The sequence below is a fragment of the Aphis gossypii genome, chromosome 2 (genome assembly GCF_020184175.1).
Source record: "Aphis gossypii isolate Hap1 chromosome 2, ASM2018417v2, whole genome shotgun sequence".
NCBI classification, from domain to species: domain Eukaryota; kingdom Metazoa; phylum Arthropoda; class Insecta; order Hemiptera; family Aphididae; genus Aphis; species Aphis gossypii.
Window position 1 is genome coordinate 35,547,886 of NC_065531.1, and position 27,432 is coordinate 35,575,317.

At 30.1% G+C, this 27,432-nt stretch overlaps 1 protein-coding gene across 16 annotated transcripts in view; it reads left to right on the forward strand.

Annotated features, from left to right (window-relative positions):
* The first annotated feature begins 1,394 nt into the window (after positions 1-1,394).
* LOC114127428 (collagen alpha chain CG42342) overlaps positions 1,395-27,432 on the forward strand; it is a 103,644-nt gene continuing 77,606 nt past the window's right edge. For 15 of the 16 annotated variants that reach the window (XM_050201751.1, XM_050201754.1, XM_050201760.1 and 12 more), the window contains exon 1: positions 1,396-2,244. In XM_050201751.1, coding sequence (XP_050057708.1) covers positions 1,980-2,244 — 265 coding nt within the window. In that variant the 5' untranslated portion in view covers positions 1,396-1,979. Of the gene's footprint in view, positions 2,245-27,432 lie in introns of all 16 variants that reach the window. The other variant, XM_050201766.1, reaches the window with a different exon arrangement.

Genomic DNA, 27,432 nt, shown 5'->3' on the forward strand with positions numbered 1-27,432 from the left:
AACTATTGGCTCTTATAGGTTTTAACGAATAAGTGGAGCTCAACAATATATTGTAAGGAAAATGTGTAAACGTCGTGTTAAGGGAAGTATAATAGGTCTTAAACTTACATGTCTTCCAGTTATAATAAAATATAAATCCTCTAAACCTATACATAACTATTATAAACACGAGTAATGAAGTTTAGCGTTGGACTACACCTCTTTCACCCAACCATCAACCACCCGAAATAACCTTTAGTCTTGATCCGCCACTGATGTAAAAGCGCATACTACATAACATAGTCATTATACAATAAACTATAGGTATAGGTAATCGAGTTATATACACGTTCATGTTAAATCACAGGGAATACTGTATAATAGTTGCGGTTATTATAATGGTAAATGTAATAGGGATAGCTGCAGGATACGATATAATATGTGAAACTCTGATACGATAAAATTGTAAGTATTCCAGAAACTGTCCTCTTCGGGGGAAAGAAAATTTTACCACACAATATTACACGCTATTATGTTATGATGTATATATTTTGGCGGGCATTATACGCTCGGGGTCGTGACGACAATCGCTTGGGAAATCACCGTAAATTCACGAGCGATTTCTGTCGTTGACTATATTTTTGCACTCCCCCCCCAACTAATAATAATAAAATGTATACATATATATGCATGTGTATGTTGTGCGTAATAGTCGTCATTCGGGTTCATATTTTCGCGTACGTACCCACGTGGAGTTTATAATAATAATAATAATACACTGCCGTTCCGCAACCGCAGAATTCAAAGAGATCTTATTGAATAGCGGACTGATTTCTTTCGATCTCGCGCACCCGCTTGCGTTCGGATGCTCCAGAGGGATTCGTCGTAGCTCGTTATTTTATTAAGAAATCTACAATGACGACGACGAAGAGGTAAACTCACACACAGGCGACGACGTCTCAATAATAGCACGTAATACAATAATATATATATATATCTACACATACCGCTCACATGTTTATGTGTTCTATACATATAGGTATATTTATGAGTTCGCGCGCGTGCAGTTGCAGCAGGTTTCTACCGTGTTTTTTCGTATTGTACAACCCTCAACTCAAGTCGTACAAATTTTTTTTTCGTTTCTATTTTTTTCTTACCATCAACCCCCCTCCCCTCCCACCCTCCATTCACATACCATCATCAAGCCATCGAAAAATTATAATGCGTATTTTATGTACGCGTCGCATATAATATAATATTATATACTCGCGCTGTCGTCGTCGTTGTCGGGTTGCGGCGGCGTTCGCTCCGGGGCCCCACCCCCCCGAGCCGACCCTCGTTCCCCCCCACCGCCGCACGGTCAACGGCGGTTTCCGAGAAGACCACTGCCACCGCCGCCGCTGCCGCCGCCGCCGCCACTCTTCTTCAGTCAGTACTCGCACGCCGCCGTTATCGTTTGTTATTTGTGTTACGAGCTCGTCTCACGAATTTCCTTTCGTCGCCGCATTTACGTGTTTCTCGCGCGCGTTTGCTACCCCGCATTATATCGGCATATGGATATAATTTTTTTTCGTGTGTGCGATTTTTTCATTTTTATACACGTATTGCGGTAAAATTCGATTTTGTTTTTTGGTTTTAAAATTCCTGCTAACCTTTTTAAATCGTCTTTTTCTCCGAATAAACACGCCGGGCGCCAGTCGTATTAGTATAGTATAATTTATCTACGGGAAAGTGAAAATTATTAGCTCGTTTTCGACATAGGCTTCCGTGCAGGATAATGTTCGAACCGGTGTCGGCGGTCGGACCCCGCGCGAATTTCCAGCAGATCACTTAACGCGAAAGCAGCGACTGCGTACAAGGTACCTAAAACACACACGGGACACCTCGCGACTTTACAGGCTCCTCCGACTCGGACCGCGATCCAGTTGTTTCAGACGGTATACTGAACGGCAACACCACTACAACCAACCATCACCACCACCACCCACGCGCTGCAGTACATGGCGTCCGAAAAACAACAGACGTCGACGGTCCGGCAGGCGCCCGCGGTCGGCCGGTGGGCCGTGACCGCGGTGCTATGTCTGGTGGTCGCGGTGTACGCGTGGCACGAGCACTCTGTCTTGGAGCTCCGCGTGGCCACGCTGGAAGCCACCGTAGCGGCCTTACAGCAGCGGTCGTCGGAAGGCTTGGTCCCCATGGGACTCGATCAGCTGTCGCTCAGGAACAAGCGGGACGCGACGTCCGGACAATGTCTTTGCCCTCCTGGTAAGCGAACATTCACCGTTTGGATATTATATATTCTTATATTATGTGGTCATGTATTAACGTCAATATTATTATCGTCGTTATAATATTATTGTAACGACGACGACGACGGCGGCGAGGTGCGTGTCCGGTATGCGACGCCGGCGCGACCTTGACTGTTGCAGTCGTCCCGCAGTGGTTTACGATCATCGGTAGGTCATTTTTATTATTATATAGGTACCACTTCGGTACTATGTCCCAAAAACTATTGCCGCGTGCAGCAGTCCCAGTGGCTAGCGTATACACTTCACGGCTGCGTTTTCATCGGCGCGACTATTTAAGTATTTTCCAAAATATCAAAACTATTACCAAATTTGAGTAGAATAATTTAAATTGTCGTTTCAACAAAGGCGACCGTAAAGTTCATAATATACTTATTCGTTCATTCGTGATACGTGTTATACCTACACACACACACACACACACACACACACACACATAATACAATCACATCAACCGCTGATTGTGATTTATGATGATATATATGCATATGATATGATGAGAAACAAACATTCGAGTCCGACCATAATGCGTAAATCCGTATTTTATGCTAAAAACATGATATAGACTAAACAAACAATATCCGTTGAGATGATCGGCCCGCGCCAACGTTTAAACCGATTTATTCACGACGTGTTTTGATGACGATCGATCAGCGAGCGCCGCACACTTTCGAGCAGACCCCGAAAAGGTCGCCTCCTCTTGCGGGATCGACGGTATCCAAACAATGGCGTCCAATTAATTTGATTACCTATCGTTATTCGGCGGTGATTAACCGTATTTTGAAAAATATTTATCATGACGCCACTAGATTGTCCGCGCTCGTCTTTCGGACGAGTACAGAAAATATGACTTGCGATTTTATTCTCTTAACGTGCTTCATACACAATAATAATAATAATAATAATAATAATGATAATGATAATAATATTGTGTATACACGTAGGTGAGACAATGATGAGTACTGGCGCGCATCCGCTCCTTATAATCGTGTGTGTCGTGATTGTAATCTCCGCGAGAGATTATTATTAATGTCTCTACTGGCCCCGTTGAAAATTCAAATATTATTATTACAGGCGGTGGCGGTGTGCGTAAATGTTCGTTTGTATTTTTGGTGTGTACACGATGATTTATATTATTATTGAATAGCTATTTGATTGATTGATTAGACAAAGTTTAACTAGGTGTACGTACCTATATTATTATTAATGCATATTAATAATAATATAACGTACAAATATTGAAATATACAATAATATATTATGGACAGAGACCGCTGAATTATATTTACGACATAATAATATAATATTGTATGCCTTCTGTAATAATATTATCGAAATCGCGCGTGATTGCTATTATTTAGTAAGTACATACTAGGCTATATCATTATATCATATTATTATAATAGCTGTAGGTAGACAACTGCAATGTCCCCCCTTTGTACGGGCCAAGTACCGCATTGTTTGATTTTCAATTATGAGATTTTTGTTTGTTCGGTTTTAATTTCTATTTGGCGGTCGACAGTAGTTTTTTTTCACTTTACTAAATAAATGTTCGACAATAAAACACGAAATCACTAGTAAAAATAATTTAACACTGCTGTGCGGTCACTATATTAACGCATTTTGGGCGTTGGGCGTTTTAATATCGTTTCGTTCTGTTTTAATTAATTTTCATTCGTATATCTGTTATCACGCGGAAAAATCTCATTTGTCGACCCGTCAAACAAAACTTTCTTTGTATGTTATACTCTTGAATTCACATTTTGATATAATTTACTTAATAACGAGAACGCCGTAGTCATAAATATTTTTTTAAATATATTTGTCATCATAGCATGTAGTTTTCTAGTAGGTATCGTTGAGTTATGTCGTTTACAATATTTATAAATAATGATCATAGAGAATTATTTTTGTTATGTCTTCGTTTAAAAAATAATGTTCTTATATACCTATTAGGTAGTGTTTTTTTAACGATACACGATTATTTAGAGATAAATTAATTGGATGCTGCGCGATTACTATAATATAGGAAGCCGGTTAGTTTTTAAGAAATAATTTAGCCGTGCAACCAGTTTGTTAATTTTCTTAAACATATATTCGCGTATGTTTACATAGCAATAAAAATATTAATAATCACAAGTCACGTGATGCGTTTAAATGTTTTTGTAAAAGTCTATACCTACGTACCTATAAAATAAAATATATTATATTTTTTTTACACAGACGTTTTTACGCGGTGTTACCCTATTGGCAATAATAGGGTATAAAATCGACGTCCCACACACGGTTTTTCATATAATATATAATAATAATATATGAAAAGTATAAAACGGGATGCAAATCAGGGGAAAAGGGCCCACCAGGATTTTGGCAAACGCTCTGGGCGTGCATTTTGATTAATCGTCGTCGGAGTGTACCCCCTCCGATATACCAACCCACCCTCCACTCAACAATCGACCTGTATATGTTTTATGGCCCGTGAAAGACGTATCGGACGAAATCAAAACACGACCCCCGCGGGTCCGACGCCACCACAACCACCACCAACGACGAACCCTTTGGAGTTTTTATCCCCCCTTCCCCCATCTCTCGAGTCGACGTATTATACATCACATAAAGCGTTTGTTATTGAATATTATGATAATAATAATATTATATTATATACTGTTGCAAAAACCGAGAGAGACACACACAAGCATAGTTGCATTTAAATAATATGAGACCATAAACAAACGGTGTTGGTTTGATTCATGATTGAGTCAACGCCCTTATACAAACTTTAAAAAATTGAACAGCTTTTTAATATATTACAAAAAAATAATCAAAAAAATTTTTACTTTAAAATTATTCGTTATTATAATTATTACAAAATAAAAATGTATATTCAGTCAATAATATTTTACATGCTTTAAAATAAAAAGAATTGCAACTATATAAAAATAGAAAATAATTTACTTGATCGTAAAAAAACCATTCATCACAGGTTAATTACATTAAATAAATAAATAATTATTAAAATAGAAGTTTTGTTAATTAATTGCTGGAAAATCTTTTATCATTTCAATAATTTCATCTTTGTTTATAAATTAAATGTTTTCATGTTTACCAACAGCCAAGTTAAAAGATCTAGATATTGTAAACTTATCGAAAATCTAAGTTAAGTTTCTGTTTAACTTGTGTGCACGCAAGTATAAAAACACATCTAAATGATATATTATATTAAGCACAATGCGTTCAATAAATAGAACTTATAATAACCAGTTCAAAAAAAAAAAAAAAAAATTGAAATATCCTAGACCCTAGTCGTGAGTTATAAGTAATTTAAATATATCGTATATCGTATAATATCCTAGGACCCTCGGCAATCATCAGGTAGTCGGGTGGGCCAGAACGAAACTGCACACACACTTACGTTTGATAAACTCTCACGTGCACGCCCGAGACCCGTATACGATATCATATTATTATTATTTATATAATCATTGTTGTTTTTGTTATTGTTGTGTTATGATGGAAATCAATAAAAACCGGTCGGACGAAAAAAATTAAACAAAATCCACTCGTAAAAATGCACACCACTCGCTCGCGCGTCCCTCGACAACAACGGCGAGAGAGTGCCATGTCGTTAACGGCTGTTAGTGTGTACTGCACATAGGCGTTATGGTCGGCGCGCGACGAGTTTGTCGTCAAACACACGCTGACACACACCGCACAAAACACACGGCGGAGAGACCATACATTTTTTTTTAATACACTGTCGGGTAGTGTACACAATATCACTATACACCGAACCTAACAGATCCCGCGTATAGGTTTTTTGTGGCACGATTGGGGCGAATGTATCTTTTTGTATTATTATCAATTTTTTTTTCTCTCGTCCTCTCACTAAACCCGACGATCGACCCTCGCCGTCCAAACACGCACATATTATAAATACACAGTACCTATATAATAATAATAATAATACGATCGTCCTCCGAGAATCCTTACCATCCACGTCCCGTCTCCTTCCGCGTTCGGGTGCCAATTATTATACGTGTACGTGCTGTACCTACACTGTTTCCACGGACGGTCGGAACAATTCGAATAATAGCAGATACGTTCTTTTTTCAACCATCGAATAATACTGTACCGCATTAATAGATTTTCTATAAAGACTATATTATTATGTGGAAATAAACCCTGAATATTGAGCAGATGGAGCAGGCAGTGTAAATCGTGTATCCATCGGTTAAACATTTTATACGCTCTGTCTGAAGTTCGTCAGCTACAGACTATTCGGTGAATAGTATTTGCTTACAATAACCGTTTTTTACAACAAAAAATTGATTAATACTTGTTTACTACAATGGCCATATGTTATTCAATTCTTTTAAATTGAATTTTTTTTATACTTGTTTCAATTTTAATAACCAACACACTATACTTACTACTTAGGTACTACTTGTCTCGCTTAGCTTTGATCATTGCGCGCAATGCCCGTAAAATATTTTTATATATTACGTATTATATTATGTTGTACTTATTATAACAATATTAACGTCCAATTCGTCTTCCCCGCCACTCGTCATCTTTTTGCGCACCGAGTGCCAATTATATTATGGTATACGATGCATGTCAGGCGTCTGCGTGTGTGACTTGGAAACCCAACGCTTATGCGTAGTTCACGTGTGTATAGTTGCAAAATTTTATTTTATATTGAAACGTAACGTTTCGACCCGACGAGCTCGACCGATGGCCCGTTGTATATTATACATTATTATATAGGAGGCATATAATACGATGTTTGTTATGTATATTATTATATTATATTGTATTATTATATTTGTATCGGCGGGCGCCACACGCAAGGTCCGATATTATCATATTTTCTTAACGATACGCCTATTATAAACATCGCGTCCGCCGCCATTGACGGGAGGTGAAAAACCGCAACAGCTGGTCGTCGTATACGGAGCTACTGTGGCCGCAGCAACCGTCGAGGGTCCGACGACATGCGTGTCGAATCCGCAAAAATCCTACACGCAAATCCATAAACGTATTATGCAGCCATCGGGTCAAGTTTCGCGTGTCATCCACGTGCGTTTGTGTGCCGTCAATTATTATGGTTGTATTTTATTTCTATATTATTACACGTAAGTCGTATGTGTATGCACACGTCCGAAAACATCGATGTTATAATATACCTAACTACCTACCTACCTACTTTTATGATATTATTAAACGTTCAGACGCTTGTACATAATATTATAATCGTTGGTGAAAATCAGGGTGGCTTAAAAACAGCCCCTTCGAATAATTACCCAGTCTCTCCGAAAAATTGTTCACATGTGACTAAAGTGTTATTATTATTATTTTTTTTTTATAGCATATTACATTAAAACGGTTTGATATTATTTTTTTTTAAATATTTACAAATTATTTATGCCAATAATTGAGGAATTTATTGATACTGAAAATTGTGTTTTTCTTCAATCAAAATTCCATTAAATACCAATAATTTTATATTTCGCTTGACAAGTTTTTCCACCAACGCGAGTAAAAAGTTGGTTTGGAATTTTCGTAGTTTTATATTTTAAATTGTACAAGTAACAACCAACTGTTTTCTGAATTCCTTCAATATTATGAATATAATTTGAGTTTATTTTAATCTATATTCAATATGGTTGAACAGCTCTTATTTTTTGCTTTTTAATTTCGTCAATTTACTTCGATTTTTATTATTTTCAACATTTATAAATTATAGATATTTTGTGTGAGTAGGTATAAGATATTATTCAATATAATATCAAATGTTAGACTCAACCTCATTATAAAAATCTATTTTGCATATTTTATCAAATTATTAAGTTAATTTAATTTATCAACTCCATTTACAGTTCACAGAGAATATTTTAATTTTGATTAAATGAACTAATCAATTTTGACTTCACCTGCTCGGTTGCTTTTTATTGACAGTGCTGTAATATTCAGCAATGTATTTTTGATATATTATGTAATCTTATGAGAGTTGATGACATGGGGAATCGATTATGCTAAAGTAGTATGCTGTTTTTCCTACTTTATTATTAGAAAACAAATTTACTATTCTCTATAAAATAAATGTTTACTGAATAGTGTTTGTTTTTGGTGGGAAAAAGATAAAAGAGATGATATTTATTTTTTTGGTTTTCTTGATTTTAATTTTAATTTCATAAATATTGTTATTGAACTATAACAGTCTATACCTATATGGAAGAACGTAAATCAATATATAAGTCTAGGGTTCGTAAATAATTGCGTTTGACAACAATAATTCCTGTCTTTCTTATTTAATTTTAATATGTGTAGCACAATATGGCAAAGTTGTTTTAGTAAAATATTTTGATTAAATTATCAGTTTAAATTAATCTTTAAATTTTTTTGTAAACCATATTGAACTACTATGAACTACTATTGAACTATATATTAAATTATAGAGTATTATTGTATACCTATCTTGTTTAAAGATAATTATGAGTTTAGTGTGTAATAATATATTTGATGTCTATTTTGTAGAATAATTTTTTATTGTTTTTTGCTAATATTATGTTTCTATTGTTGATTATTATTTTAATTATTTAATTCCGACTGCTATGCAAAAAATAAATAAATAAATAAAATAAAATCATGTGTATATAAATAAATTATTATTTTAAACTTAAATGAACTATACATTTTTATACAATGAAGAAGAAATAAGACTTTTTTTTTAACAATATTATAAATGATATATTTTTATTTAATTTAAAATAGATAAGTATCTACATTGCGATTACATTTCTCGTTTATTATTAAACTGAGCAATTCGTTTTAATAAAATATCATATTTCTGGTATTAGCTATGTACTATCTTATACTTTTGAATTACGAGCAAAATATTCATCTCTAAATATTTTATTTCTAAAATTCCAAATAAAAATCGATGACATTTTTGTTCTTTTTTTTTTTTGTTCCATTTATAACATTGCACAATATATGCGTTTGTCTGAGTTGTCAGTGGAGATGATTACGGTTTTACTAGGATTTATCTAAAAAGCTTATTATCGTAGTATCTACATATCCATGTAATTAGACAACTGTTTGCAATATATAGTATTATAGTTTAAAATAAACCCTCGATAGGTATAATATATTTTGTTTTACTATAGTTTTAATTGTTTTTTATGAAACAATGCAGACGTTCAATATTAATTATATACTGATCTTTCTGAGACGGGATCCTTGATGTCGATATTTTACTATAAAAGTATAATTTTATACCTAACTTTGACAAAAAATGTAAGCACTAATTGCATTTAAAAATGTAACGATTATATAACTATTTTAACTAGGTTTTATTTGGATACCCCAAACATGCAAAAGTGCAAAGTGTATATGATATGAGTGTATAAAATGCATTAAGTGCAACAGTCAAACATTAAAATCGACTGTAAATACTAATCGTGTAGAGGTGAATTATATAGTACGAGGAACATGTACATAATATAATATGTACTTACATATTAAAGTGAATGATGTAATGATATAAAACTTATTGTGATGGGTTAAATAATAAAACTATAAAGTTTGTCGACTCGACCCTATACCTTATAGAGGAAATTCGACGGTAGTAAATGTTTTAGAATACGAACACTAACGTTTGAAACGTTTCTAAGTTTGAAATTCGTAAGCGGTAATAATTGTCGTATAAGACATTGAGAGTTATATCATTGGTTCTCCGTGATAGTATGTAATATACATAATACACATATGGTGTAGATTATTTGGCGGCAAAAATTTAAAAAAACTCGACCACGGTTTCGGTTATCGTTTGAAACAAAGTAACCTCCCAGGAAAAATTTAATCAAATACAATTCCATGAAATTATTAGGTAGTAAACATCGCATTCGGTGTACAAAAATAATATACCAGGTACATCAATCATTATTCTGAATTAATTAGTTGATTAGTTGTTTGGGGATTATTTGTCAGTTGGCTGCAGACCGTTTTCTTCGCATTAGCCTTGTCGTCTGATTTTCATCGATTCTCTCAATTAAATTGTTTTCGTTCCGAGGTTCACAAGTGCGTATAAAGTGTAGTTACGGGTTTTTTGTAATCGGTCAGTGTTAAAAAAACGCGGTCATTTTTCCTCATCTGTCTTCATTGTGCAGTTAGTTTTTCAATCAATATACGATCGTCGACAACGTTTGAGAATGCTCATATTAATTATTACATAGTGGTGACTGGTGAGTGTTTTTTAGATTCTGAACGAAGTGATGAATGTATTGATTTTACAATGATGTGTGTTTTTTTTTTTTTTTTTTTTTTTTTGTGTCTGTCACCACGTTTTGGAGCAGTAAAAGTGCTCCGATTTTAAAAGTGGACCCTGTTTCGGATAGGAAAGTGAATGTAGTTTGTACTTTGGGGGGTCAAAGTAAAAAATTTCCAATAGTTTTCAAAAGCGCCGGGAAAAACCAAAAAAAAATGACGGAAAAACGGCAATTTTTACGCAAAACCAGTTTTCGACCAAATCGATTTTTTTTTATGGTTGTAATTCAAAAACTAATCACTGAAAATACTTGAAATTTTCACCGAATGTTAATGTCAGTGGTATCCGTATATAGTTAAATTTTCAAAAAATTTTGACTTTTTTTGAGTTATTTATAGACCACTGAAATTTTCGATTTTTTTGAGAAATTTTTTTTAAAGTGTCGATAAAAAATTTTTGGATGACCAAAAAGTTTTGAAAATTTAATACAAGGTTCCTTATGAGTTGTTTTTAATGTAGCTAAAAAAAATTAAAAATCGTTAGTCACAATTTTTTTTTATAAGCGTTTTTAGTTCAAATTTTTACGAAATCTGTCGAAAACGCGAAAATTTGCAAGTAATTTGAAGTGAAAAATCATGAAATTTTTTTCTTTTATAACTAAGTTTTGAAAATTTGGTACAAGGTTCTCCATACATTTTTCTTCAAATATCTGTAAAAAAAACTCTACCGGATTCAGACAAAAATTTTTATGAGTGTTTGAAATTTAAATTTTTACAAAAACCGCGTTAAATAACAGTTTAGCCTCAAACGATTTTTGATATTTGTTATTATTCAAAAAGTATAAGTCGTAGATACTTGAAAATTTTACCAGTTATTAAGATTCGCGTTTTCTTTACGTGATTTAAATTTCAAAATATTTTGACTTTTTTTGAGCTATTTATAGACAACTGAAATTTTCAATTTTTTGAAAAAATATTTTTGAAGTGTCGATAAAATTTTTTTGGCCCTATCAAAATACTTGAAAATTTAATACAAAGTTCCTCATATGTTATTCTTATAGTGATTAAAAAATTATAAGAATACATAGGCACAATTTTTTTTTATTAGCATTTGAAGTTCAAATTGACGAAAATTCGTCAAAATTATGAATATTTGCGAAATATTTGAAGTTGAAAAATCATAAAATTTTTTTGTTTATAACTAAGGATTAAAAATACAACACTAAGTTTTCCATAAGTTTACCTTCAAGTATCTATAGAGAAAACTCGAAGCATCATTATAGGAAAAATTTTAAGTGCGTTTGAATTTTAAATTTTAACGAAATAGCGTAACGATAACGATTTATCCTCAAACGATTTTAAATATTTGTTATTATTCAAAAAGTATAAGTCGTAGATACTTGAAAATTTTACCAGTTATTAAGATTCGCGTTTTCTTTACGTGATTTAATTTTCAAAATATTTTTTAGTATAAGCTGGTTTTTTTAAACCACCTTTTTCACCAATCACTAGAAATTATATCCTAGGCTAACAAATCATCTTCGTTCAGAATCGTTTTTCGTATACAATGATAACTATCATTGGATTCAAATTTAACACTCCTATAATATATAATAATGATCCATACGGCACCTAATGTACAGCAGAGCGGTACTCACTTGCCCACTTTTTTTTATATTATTTGTGATTGGTTAGGGTAATTCGCGATTAAAGAATACGGAATTATAGAGCTAGGCGGTGATATTGTATTTGGTCGCGAAAGTGCTACTTACGTGCTAATATTGACATAGAAAACAATTTTGTTACAAGCATAATTTTTTTTAGCTCTTCGTTGGACAGTTTTTTGATATTTTGCATAATCTAAAAGCGTACAAATATATGTTAATTAGTTATTTAAAAAAAAAAAAATGTAATATTTTGAATTCGTGGAAAGGTAAGGGAGGGGGGGAAATATTCTTAACTAGATCTTGTATCTTCGTTTACATGTGAGGATAACGAACCAACGGGGAAGCGTTAAATAATAAGACATACCTATATTATTATGTCACTTTATGATTCAGAAGTCCCATAAAGGGATAGACAATTAACCAAATTTCTGCTATTGACGTTACTTAATATGTTTAGTATTTATTTTATTTACATATTACAATATATTTTATCGTTATGTGTGTATATTTTGTAAAATCTAAATTTAATCTAAAAAAACTATTGCGAATAGATATACCTAAATGACGATTTTTAGATGAATAAATTAATATCAAATTTTATCGTGGATTATCGTCGCTTTGTTTATTGTATTCTATATTATACCATGTAAAGGTTTGTAAAATTTAGATGAAAAAGTCACTTAAAACGATGTCCGTAGATTTTTAGTGAATATATTATAATTGTACAGAATTTAATAAATATACAACTAAACCTTAAAAGGACAGTAAGTGTACTTAAAAAAACCACTCTGTATATATAAAAGTATTATTATTGAATCTGGAAAGAATAAAAATAGAAATATTCTTTAAAGCAATTGCAGTAACATATATTATTGTTACTCCAAAAAACCACAATAATGATCAATTTAAATTATGTTTGATGTACAATATATAAATATATTACTGTAATATAGCGTGTTTTAGTTTTGCGTAAATGAATATAATATGTTGAATAAATAAATTGTAATTATTAATTTACAATCGTTTACACTAACAACTGCATGTATACAATTATGTGTTTAATGTTATATTAATCAAAAATCGTTTTAGAATGTGCATTATATCTAACACTTTGTATCATTATCTAGGTATTTGTATCATATTTGTAATACGACCACGTACCCACCTTTACGTAGAAGCTAGCTAACTACCCAACAGCGTATTTTTTAACATCAGTCCTATTTTTTTTTTTACCACAGCCATATAATTATACGATGGCAATAAAAATGTGTTTTTTAGAATAAACAAATTAATTAAGTTTAACATTTAAATGAAATAGTGAAGTTTTTTTTATACATTTCAATAAGTGATGTAATTAATAAATTTAAAGTACATAAATGATTTATTAGCTTACTTCCTTAATACGCCTTTGATACATTTTATGGATAAATTTTTTTCGTACTCTTAAACTTTGAAACTTAGAAATTTTATACACCATACTGATAAATTGAAAACGATATTAATTTTTTTGTGTGGTTGTCCATTATATTTATAATTAAAACGAAATACACACCTGATGATAATGTTATATGTAAATATTTTAATATGTTGGTATAAAATTGACCCAATCTCGCTTGACTTATTCAATGTCATTATACGTGTATACAGCGCAGATTCATGTCGTCTGGGAACACAAATATGAGGTAAATCACATATCGTGATGATGAAAATGGATATAGAGGTACTACTACTACATTGCAGTGTAACATATATTTTTAGTGGTTACTCGACACCTATTGGAAGTATGTTTGTGTGTATACGTGTTCAGTAGTTGCTGTGTGTACGTGTAAAAAGTATACTATATATACATGGAATAGCTGTTTTGAGCACAATTTGTGTTGAAAACTCCGGCATGTATAATTTTTTTTATTGTTTGAATACCTGTACTTGATACAAACGGATACTTAAGAAATAGTCATCAACCCTCTTTGACATGACATATATCTGTATGCTAGTAGGTATAAGATAATATTGGCGAGCATCACCGAGACGTTTTTCAACGACAGTAACGCGTTATCGCACCAAAGTACCTACACCTAACCTAAGTGTATAATATGTAGGTAGATGTTAAGTAGTATTTTTTCCAGTTTGTTTTACACACTTTAAAAATGATTTTTTTCTATTGCGGTGATTTAGTGGTATTCTTTGCCATGTACATTCCAGCTATTAAATTTGTGTTTTTTTGACTTTAATTATATGAAGTTTTTTTGGGCACGAGATTGGGATAAAAATAGGAAAGTTTAAAAATAAAATCGATGTTGTTGTTTCTGTTTATTCTGTAATGGGATTTTGATGTTTTAGTTTTTTTTGCCTTTTTTAGTTTAAGAAAGATCCATTTTTAATAAAAGTAAAATCTTGGCTTTTTTCGGTAATAAAATTTATCTGATTAAAAATCATTAAAGATTCTTTATATAGTCGCATAATTTTTTTTATTGAAACTTGTTATTTTTGTCATTTATTATGTTATGATGAAAGTTTTAGCATCCCTCGATTTGTACGGCAATCAACAGTTATTGTCAGTGGCTTAACCTCACCCTTTTCCACTCATCCATGATAAGTGTGTACACTTGGGAATTGGCTCACAAAAATCATTTTTGCATTAGTGGGAAGAGGGGTTCAAAATGAACGAAAATTAATAGCTCTAAGGGATTCAATCACTATCTAATATTCTGTGTTGTAGCCGCATGCTGCAACCTCTTTTCCAGTTCCAAATCAAAAACTATTCGTAATAAGGAGGGGAGAAGGGCGGAATTATTGTAATTGTAGCACTGATTACCTGTATCCGGGATATGGTTCACAACCGCCCATCCGTTCCCATGACTTGACTATATATACTCAGTGTGTCCCAGCGCCATGACAACGGTGGCTTTTTGTCATGTTTATATTCTATATTTCTGTAACTGAAATAGATAAATACAATTAACTATAATAAAAACATATGAAATAAGGTAATAATTTCTAACTAGCTTTGTATCCTTAAATAATAAGAAAAAGGGTTATGAAATCATAAAACGAAGCTAGGTCATTTTCTATAAGTCTTTTATGGTCCTTGAAATTGAAATTGATATTTATAATTCTATTTCAATTTATACTTAATTCGGCAAGTGTATATAGACTTTGTATAGCGACCATGATATAAATAATCAAAATACAGTAATATATGTGTTCACAAGATAAAATTTAAAACCTAAATATACATTATACAATGGTATTTGTTGAAAGCTTTTGAAAAAATATCATGGAAAAATATATAATAGTTAATTTTGGAAACTAAACTGAGCATAATGTACGAAATAATCGTTAATTCATTAGTCTTATTTTAGTTTTATGTTAGCCTTCGAGACTATCGGTGTTAGATTTATTGGTTGACTAGTTAATTGTGTAGCGCGTTGTAAGAAAGTACACACCATTGGCCACAATCCAATATATGTGTGAATAACGGTAGCGATTGTAATTTAGGGATTCGAAACTTTATATTGGTTAAATGTAATTTTAGATGCAGTTGACAATTGTTAAAAATTACTTGGAAAACATAGTGTGTGCTAGAAAAATATTTCAAATTTTTGGGTGAACCATTTTATTTTCAGTGAAGGCGTTTAGAAGCATATGATTTATCGTTAAAAATAAGTAGTTAACGACAAAATATGGCTAATTCATCCAGTCACTAAAATTTTATCTTGGCTCTGTTTATATAATATCCATTTCTTATTTTCTTTGAGGAAACTATAAACTATAATAACTACTTTTAAAGTTGTTATTTTTAAGATAGAGTTGACACAACACATTAATTACTATGTGAGTAAGATTTTTTAAGACATTTGAGTTTTATTTTAGTATTTATAGCGAGTGTTCTGTAAAATTGAAAACAAATTATCGTATAAATAACTTATTATTTTCTCGTTGAAACAAATTATTCTTATTTTTGTTTCAAACAATTGTACTTACACTCTTGAGGGATGTTACGTTTCGTGAATATGTTTATAATAGACGCTATATATTAGAATGTTTAATAAATATAGCGTAAACATGCGCACTTGAACTCATAATTTCTCTTTAAGACTTGACTCTTTCAAATGGAACCCTCCCCTCCGGTTTAGGGACTCGTTGATTTATTACTATGATCCGGTGAAAGCGTGGAGTGCAACTTAATAAGGGTAAATAACCCCGGCGCTTACAAAAGGACTAGCTATGCGGCGTCACGATCGCACGGCTGGAACAGCAATACACCCCTCGTTGTTAATGAAGACAACAACGTAAATGTTGTCGTTTTGGTCAAACGATTTAGATTTTTTTATTTTGTATGACTTTAAATTAACGCCAGAAAATAAGTCTTAGGGATAAAGGTGGACATCTTATTAAATCTTAATATAATTTTCAAATTTTATAAATATCACATAATATAAAGCGGGATAAAGTTAGTAAATGTACTTTATTTTCTATCACTCTTCTGGCATCATCAATTTAGTTATTTGTTTAGTTATTATCTATAGGTCTTCAACTATTTAGGTTTTCAAATTTTACCTACATACATTTTGATTTTTTTTCGTCCAAACAATTTGTCATACTTATATTATTAACTCAATAGTTAGTTAGAATTTATAATTACAATGGATAAAATTATATTTTGATTTTATATTAAATATTAATTCAAAAAATAGTTTGATATTTGATTTTATTGTATCTAATAGTAATTTGTAGATGTATGCCCATCAATAGTTTTTTGAAATTTTTATTATTTATTATATAATATGAACTAACTAATTCAATTATTGGGTTAGTAAAATTATAATAATATTGTGAGCTATTAAAAATAAGTTTTATATTTAATCCACACGACTAGACGTAAAATAATATAATATTCAGGATATTCTTATGTTGGTATATTTCCTATTTTATATTTATAAAAGCCTAATTTCAATTAAAACGTATTTAATAATAATTTAAACATAATATTAATTTATTTTAATAGTACATGTTTTGCTATAGAAGAAACCCTATTATAGTTTTGAAACTAAATTAAACAATTTTAAAATAATATTAAATACATTTGCTTAACAAGTTTATGTTTTTCTTAACACTATACTAACACATTAAGTAGAAGTAAGGAAATTTAATTAATTTAATTGGAATGGTAGCTTGGTTTCTTGCTGAACACAAAAGTACACTTTACTTTTTCGTTTTGGTTTTAAGTGTCATTGGAAGCATTACTATTGAAATTGTTCAAAACTGTGTAGTATACATACAAAATGAATAATTAGGTACTTATTTAAAATCAACCTTAAAAACCAACTTAACATTTTGACTAATGCATTTAAAGATTTATAAAATTATGTAAGAATAACTTCGTGGTGTGGTTAAATCGTTTTTTATATGTAAAAATAATTGAATTGTAGTTTATTTATTTCGAAATCTACCCAAGTATTAAAATTTTAAAGTAAATAAGTAAATATTATTAGTTGGTTTTTGAATGATTCTTTTGCGAAATTATCTTTAAAAACTCTATTGAAAAACAAACGATATGTTATGCAACAATCTTAGACGAATTAACGAATTAACGAATCTTAGAGTTTTGATGAGTGAACAACAAAGAGGCTTACTTATTTATTTTAAACACGTATATATTATAATATTTATTTAAGTTTTAAATATTAAATTCATATTTATATCATTATTGTTGTATATAATATGAGTTTTAATGACATCAGTCATCAGTTAAATTTTAGATCCTGAGCTGAATGATGAATGTATTTATTTTACAATGATCTGTAAACACGATAAATACTGTTAATAAAATATTTCGATTTTCAAGAAAGGCGTAGTTTCTAGTAGAAAATTGAATTTATTTAGTGTTTTGGGATGTCAATAGTGAATGATACTTTTTTTTTTTAATCGGGAAAAACAAAAAAAAATTTAAAAAAATTGAAAAATTCTTAGGTAAATCTAATTTCTAACAAATCGATTAAATTTTTATTATAACTAAATAATTAATTACTGCAGATAATATTGACGTTTGTTTATATTATTATTTTCTATTTACGATAAAATTTTCAATTTGTTTTAGTTTTTTTTTTCATTGAATGTCGATTACAATCTATTCACAGTGTAGAAAATTCAATAATAAGCTTCTCATAAGTTGTTTATTTTTCAATCAAAAAATATTGAAAAATCTATACCTATTTATATTTTAAATACATTGGAAGTTATTTTAATTCATAAATCATAAAATCTAAAAAATATGTAAAGAAAATTATTTTTTATAGACATTTTAAGTTCAAATTTGGACGAAATTACTTTTTTAAATGATAAATTTTGATTGAAATTTTTCATTCATTTTAACATTTTAAGATATTATTTTCTATTTTGATTCTATTTTTACTGTTTCACGGTATTTATACAGAAGGATTTTATAAAATGTTGTGTCATGTAAGTTAAAATAGTGTGATAAAAATGTACATTATTATAATAATTAATATAAAAATAATACTAATAATATAATAAATGCAATACTTTAAAAAAAATTATATCATGAAATATACTTATTGATGTAGGCTAAAGGCTTGTCTCCGCTTAGAATCGTTTTCTAGTACAAAATGATAAATCATTGAATTCAAATTTAACATATTCATATTAGTTACCCACTCGACATTTTATGTATAGCAGAGCAATACCCACATGGCACATATTATCTACCTTATTACATTTTGAATTTGTATAAATTAATACATTTTAAATTTATATTATTTAAGAAAAATAATATGATGACTGAAATCGATTGATCTAATTTCTAAGTGTTTTTAATCAGTTAACTTTAACTAATCCGTTGATTCTCTTTATGGATACACGTTTGTGTGAAAGGCTATAATGTTTCGTTGTCTTGTTTAATATTACCTAAACAAGTTTTCTGTATAATATCATTTAAAGTTTTGGTTTTAAGACGATATTAAAGTCTTGACTACCATAATACCGGAAAATTATCACAATACAACATTATAGTTTATCGCAGGATAACCTTTAAAATAAATGAAATTAAGAAATTAAATATTGTAAACGATTTCTAAGCTTATTATTGTTGATGACTATTGTGATACATACAATTATGGTACAAAAGAAGTTTGTTTAGTTTATTGTACTATTTTTGTTATGAGTACAACGATGTACGGCATAGTGTAAGTGTTTTTTATATCACATGGTTATAACACGATACAGTTTTTGATTATTGTTTGTCAAGCATAATTTGTTATTTAGTTTTACTTTATCCCTTTCTCGAGTTATTTTTCAATTTATATTTGGCAGTTAATGATATGCTTGTTGGTCCCGATTGCTAATTTTCTCATCGCTAACAGTGAGAGGGTTAAAAGAGGGAAAAAGGGTGGATTGTTGGTTTTTTTTGCCATCTGCAATACAGAGTAAAGTTTTATCACGTAATTTAGTTTGAATTCAAAGTGAGTGTTCGCAAGCAAAATTATACCATATTATATCGATTGCGGTTGATTTCACTTGTTTCTTCGTTTATCATGTATTTTAATTTTTATCTCTTGAATGTTTTTTGCGTATAATGTATGACAACTTTTGTTCGTGATTTTTTGGCAAGTGTATTGTATTATGCTTGTTTTATTTTATGTATGGCGAAATACTGCCACTCTCACAATATCGAAATGTCAGTGAAATTCTCAGGTCAGGTTTAAAAAAAGTTAGATCAGTAAATACCTAAACAAACATTATAGATATTAACACTAGAGTAGTGTATAATAAATAAAAACAAGGTCAACTGTTGGTGTTTGGTTTTCCAAAAATATTTTTCCCAAGGATTGAAGAAAAAGAATAGTTGTTTAATAATAAATATGAAAAACATTATAAAATTTATATATACTTGTATCGAGGCGCAATAATATAGATATCAATAGAATTATGATGTACCGAGAATAATTACGTATTTACAGTATTTTATTGGTAGCTGTTACGAGGTTTTCTGTATGGCTTTATGCATTTAGTTTATAGAAAATTAAACTATTCTTTGTACAATTACTTACAAGTCAAGTTTTGTTAATAAGAAACGTTTAAGGTGTATATAAAACCATTATTTTGTCATGTGCACTTTACACAATATATAATACCTGTGTTCGACTTTTACGAGTAATTATCATAACTAAGCTATTATTTTGATATACGATAGCATGTTTGCAAATGATTATAATGTATTATACATTCTGTTATTCATTTCATCTCGAATATATAATATAATATCATAATGCATAAAACCAAAACCGGTTAGATAATTTTATGTTTTTTGTGCATATCAAATTTCTATTGTAAACAAGATTATTTCGTAATAAATATAGATGCGTTAAAAGCTCTATAAAGAAAGTGTTGATTTTCAGTTTTAGTAGATAAAAAATGAATGCTTTTAGTTTATCATAATATAGGTATATGTAATTGAGACATTCGATGAAATTCATAAAATAAATAATGTATAGAATTTCTACCATTGTGGTGTTTGTTAAACATAAGTCTTGAAATATTTATAATATGTTATTATATACTTAGCATTCTATTTTGTGATAGTAATGAGTAGGTGTAACTTAACATAATATTATTATTATTATTATTATTATTATCATCATCATCGTGGATTTCATATAAATTCGGTGTTTGTATACTAGATGAAATAAATCAATATATATTTGTATATATATAAATTATATATATATATTTATCATATGAAGTCGACAACCAATAAAACAAAAGACAGATGTTATCCAAAGTGAATATCGTTGCGAGAGAAAGTTTTAACTGCTCTATATAATATATTTGTCCTTTTTGTTGTTCATTTATATTTTATACCAAGCGTTATGTAGGTACTTACTTAATATATACTTGAGATGTCTTGCTTTGCCATTCTTAACGACTGCACATCGTCTCAAAGTCCTCTATAGTTATTTGTCATTGATTCTCTGGAATACCTTCCATGTGAACTAATGTACATTAATAATTAAAGATTGTTGTTTATTTTTATAAAATCACATAAATCTCTTAATATTAATAGATATTTGTTTTTTATATTGCTTTTATAGGTCCTACTCAAAGTCAAATATTGGTTTTATACTTTTAAAAATTAATTATGTTAAGGAAACATTTGAAATAATAATATAGGTAGGCACTTGAAACTGCTTAAACTTTTTTTCTATTGCGCGCAATAATATTATAACTTTTGAATTTGTTAGGCGTAAAATAAAATATGGTATTTGATTAGAAGTAAAAATTATACCTGTAAAATTTTTTTCAAAGTTTTATTGTATATACAACTACCTAGTAAATTTAAAAACTATTTTTAAACTTAATAATACTTTTTTAAATATTGTTCATGATCTTAAAAAACTAATTAATTATACTAGATATTTAAAAATTCAAAGCATATAAGCTTCAATTTTAGATCATAGTTAATATGTTCAGTCTTATTTTTAATTAAAAAATTTAAATATGATTCTGGGTTGCAGCAGTATGTCAAGGAGCATGTAATTTATGAGAATTGAAAATATTTTTGACGTGAGTTTTGAGAACCAATAAGTAGATTATGTTCAAACACAAAATACTCATAATACCATTTGAATGAGATCAACTATTAAAGTGTGCTCATAGGTTGCATAAAAATAATGATTACTATTGTAATAATATAAATTATAAAACCCAAATGAAATACCAGGCTGTTAATTATGTATATACATTGTTATTATATTTTACGATCTTCTTATTTTCGTAATAAGCACAATTTAAATAAATTTCTGTTCCATTCAATTATAAATTAGTAGCTTTGAATATCCGTTCGTGTGGTTCATCAAAAATGAAACTGAATTGCGAATAAATGAGAAAAATATATAGAAAAAAAATATCTATACTTCATTCTTTGGATGGTTATAAATATAACGTATATATTGTACGAAAACGAAAAAATTCGATTGAACTGAAAACGGTTTTGAAGAAGCCAAGTACGAATTTTAAAACAAAAATATACAACAACTGCTCGATTAGGTTTTCAATGTTATTGTGCGATTTTCTTGGGTTTCATTTCCGCGGTATGGCGGGTTGGTAGAGGAACGACAAACTTTATTTTCCTACACTGCGACTTCGCACCATTTCCTTCGTACGGTAACGTAATATTGTTGAAAATTACTGAAGTTTAGAAACGACCCCGGGGATATTTGTTTTTGATACAACGTGTTTATTTATAAGGCACAAATTCGATTTGGCTGCTCCTATTGTCCTAATGATACATCCATGTTGCAGTATAACTCTCGCACTGTTGTACGACAATGACGTGTCAGGATTCTTAGTATACTTACTGCAGTTTATAATTTTATATTTCGTATGTTGCATTATATGGTGCAGGCATCACGTATAATCTAATTTCGTTGTTATCACAATAAATGTTACAAAATTAATTTATTTGAGCTGAGCATGTCATTTTTACTGTAAGCGCTTTACGAGTAATGCGTCTCGTGGTTAGTATTATTTATTCTCAAGATAAATCTATATTGTGAAAAACTCTGCACACTATTACTTTAAATGTGTATCAATAAATATATAATTTAATATAGTTATTATTATTTAATCTTGGACTTAGTGGAATCTTCAATGCGTTGATGAGTTTTAGGAATTTTTTCCCTAGTTTGTGTTTTTTATTTTATGTAATAGATTCTGGGGTGATGAATATATTGATTCCACAATGATGTGTGTGTTTTTTGTGTCTGTACTCTGTATACACTATAACTTGTCGAAATAATGCTTCAATTCACAACATCAGGGGTGGTAGGGGTGGTTTTCAGTATCAAATTGAATATCTTTGGTGCATTATAGAGATCAAAAGTAAGAAGTTTCCAGTAGTTTTTAAAAGCGTCAGGATAACCACAAAAAGTGGTGGAGAAACGGACATTTTTACCCAAAAAACAGTTTTTGTTTCACTGTAAATACTTGAAAATTACAAAAAATATTAATAAAACCGTTATTTACACACAGTTAAATTTTTTAAATAAACTGACTTTTTTTTAGCTATTTAAAGATAACTGAAATTTTTGAAATTTGTTGGTAATTTTGAAGTTGATAATATATACATTTTTTAATATTTATATATAAGATTAAAAAATTCAACACAAAGTTTTCCATAAGTTTTCCATCAAGTAAAAATGTTATAACTTATAAGTTTATAACTCATGAGTGTCTGAATTTTAAATTTTTACGAAATCACGTAACAATAACGATTTATCCTTAAACGATTCTAAATATTTGTTATTATTCAAAATGTCGTAGATACTTGAAAATTTCACCAATTATTTAGATTGGAATTTTTTTTACATAATTTAATTTTCAAAATACTTCGCTTATTTTAACACGATCTATAGGCATTTTAAATATTCGTTGTTGTTTAGTTATTTTTTTTTTTATAAATATCGATAATTTGTTTTTGAATAAGTAAAAATACTTGAAAATTTAATACAAAGTTCCTCATGAGGTTATCTTATACTAATTCAATTCAAAATTTAAAGAAATACACAGGCACGATTATTTTTTTGTTTACTTGCATCTGAAGTTCAAATATTAACAAAATTCTTCAAAATCATAAGTATTTGTAAACTATTTTGTAGTTAAAAATGCATAAAAAATGTTGTATAAGTAGCTAAGAATTGAAAATTTGTTACAAAATTGTCCATAAGTTTGGCTTACAATAGTTATAAAAGAAGTTGAATGGGCAATTAAAACAATTTTATCTAAAGGTTAAATTTTCATGAAATCAATAAAATTCACTCGGTAAGTACCGATTTACTACCAAATAATTTTAGATTTTTGTTATAGTTAAAAAATACTAGTCATAGAAACTTGAAACATTCACCAATTGTTTTGACCATGATTTAATTCAGGTTATTATTAGGTATATTTTAATAAACATACACTACTTTTTTTACCACCCCGTGAAAATTATATCCTAGGTTGACCAAACCATCTCGTTCTTAATCGTTTTCCGTATCCGATGATACCTATCCTTGTATTCAAATTTAACACATCCATTATTGCGACCGACTATAAATCCGAGGTCCACCCGATACCTACTGTACAGCAGAGCGTTACCCACAAGACCACTCTATTTTTTTTATTTTTACCAATTTTATATTAAACATTTTTTTAACGATTAGGTATATAAAATAAATAACGAAATTTTTATTGTTATAAGATTCATTTTTATTTGTATAAAATAGTTATTATAATCATTGATCATATTATATTACACTTATATTATTAATTTAAACTTTCTTTACAGTATACTTGATATAAATTAACTATTAAGAATTCATTTAGATGATACTCACTAATTATATAGAGCTACAGGTAGTGTAACTGAGATCTACCGTAAAGGTTAATGCAAATTAAATTAATTTTAATTACTTTAATGAACCTTAACAGTGGTATTATAAAACAATTAATCACTACGGTTACCACAACATTCTTTAGCTATTCGTTTACTCTATATGGTCAGGTCAGCCATTCACCACTTCCAATTAAATTTATTATTCTTTTATCACCTTATATTTCATTATCAAGCATAATACCTTAACTTTTTTCTTCTAATGATTGTTTTCTGAAGTTTTCTTAAGTACTCTTCTTTCTCGGTGCTCGTTATTCATTTTACTTTATCTCTTGTCATTCGAAAGTCCGTTTTATTTCTTTCAGTTTTTACATTTTTTCCACAACTTTATAATAGAGTAAATCGCTTATACTTACAGAGGTAATCAATACTTAATTTACATAATTGTATATTTTATATTCATTTTTAATAACAACAAATTGGAAAAAAATATATTTTTAGCCTACTTATAGATAATATTTATGTTTATTGAAGGAATAGTGTAATAATTTTGTTACAGTTGATATAGGTAATATACTAGATATCTGAGAATTCTGAGTTATCTAACTATCTATATTTAGTTCATATAATATAGTTTGTTAATTAAGAATGTATAATATGTATTGTATTTCCTAAATCCTAATGAGACAAGTGTCGGTGTAGACAATGCTCAATATGCGAGTATAGTACTGTAGTATTATGATGTTATGTGTACTGAATATTGCATTAAACTTGTTAGTGTCGTCAAAGCATTTTTCATTTCTTTAATATATACATATGTGTTGGTAGATATAACGCTAAATATATATATCTAGATTCAATGGTCAACAACTCTAAGTGCGTTTTGAGAAACGAATTATTCTCAAGTTTACACGCAATACTTCCATTTTGTTTACATTCGTCGGCTATTGTTTTTTTCTTTCCTCGTAAACTTACGGACAGCTAGCCAAAAGCTAATTGCACGACGTGTAAAAACGATGTATCGCCAAGGGGTATCCCATTTGTTGTTTTCGATGTTCATTAAAGCCCGGTCGTGATGATACAATGTTAGCGGCGGAAGAGTAGGAAGAGGAATTTCATTTTAGGTCCATTTGCGTGCGTGCGAGAAATTTGTTGCACTAGGTATTATTATTATTTTTATTAAAACACGAAATCGTACATTTTTTTGCAAGTAGACGACACGCGATTACTCTGTAACGGTAAAGAGAGGGGGAAGGATCGTGCGCTATCCGCTATGGCCAATCAGTGAGGAACGGGAATCGCATTATCATCTGCAGTGGCCATAATAGCACTCGAAAACCCTCAGGCCAACAATAATAATCGAATCACTACATGTATATATTATGTATATTGTATATAAAACGATAAAAAACTAAAAAAAACAAAACACCCTCGTATAGTCACAGCGGTGTTATTATAATTATATTATTGTTTTAATAACGACCTCTCGACGTCATCTCCGCCGTTGGGCTGATATATAATATATATAGGAGGGCGGGCAATTTCGTCTTTTGACGTGAGAGTTATAAAAATCATCCCGTTGTGTGTGGTCTACAGGAAAAAAATGTTAATAACACAGCAGGATAGGTATATACTCACCGTTTTGCTGTCTAATTTCACGGGGCTGCGAATCCCCATACCATGGATTTACGCGTCGGTTACAAGGGAAAACCATATCGATCGTATGCTTACGCGGGGGTGTACTTGTGTGTGTGTGTGTCTGCATGTGGATGGAGTGACTATCCAGTTGTGTGGTTTTTTGACTTCTGTTTCGCGTCTCTCCACTACACTCGATCGTCCCGTAATGTACGATTGTATACATATATGTTGATAATAGTGTCTAACCGTGCTATAGTATATATAATACATACATGTACTGGTCGCACTACGGGAGATTTTGTCCGTAGTGATAAATCGTATCTTATTTATGGGGTGACAATGACAACGGGTGAACCGCGGACCTTTGTAATGATCCTTTGTGTTCTTCAATCTATACCAACAGCCCCCGTGATACACCGAATCAGTAGATTCTACATTTCCAGAAATGCTATATTCACTTCCGTTCCTCGTCTCTTTTTGTTCCGACTGATGTATAGATAGATGAGCGTTATATTATATATCTGACGATATACTATAATGGTGGGTCTCGCTTCTATTTAAGTATTATTGAAGTCAATTTTTGGATCTACGGTTGGACTGTTGATATTATAATAATAGTAGGTTATACGCTATTATTATTATATAGTTTTGAGCAGATAGAAAAATATTGTGTTGTTTAATGGATATATATTTATTAGACGTGCATCAATGAGCTTTCCTCTAAGTAAATATTAAAAATTAATGACTATCGAGTGCGTTTGAAATTTAAATTTAAATTGAGTGAGTCAAAGTACTTTTAATTATTACTCGCTATTCTGTGGTACAGAAGTTTTAAAGTGTGGTTCTTCATCACCTTAAGGAATGCACATTGATTGATCAACTATTCTAAAACTTATTTTATTTTATATGAAAAACATGTATATATGTATATAAATAGTTTTATTTTAACTAAAAATTCTAATTTAACAAAAACATTTATCTTGATAGCAATTCAAATTAAAAAAAAACCGCCTTTAGAACTACGCTAAAGTAATATTAATGTTAAAAGTCGTTGGCGTAAGTAAAAGGAGATAGCGGTGATAGTGTACACCTGGTTAAACCGCATGGACCTTGTAACGATCCTTTGTTTGTCAATTTATGACTACTCCAGCTACCCTTCTATTCACTTTTGTAACTGTTAAAC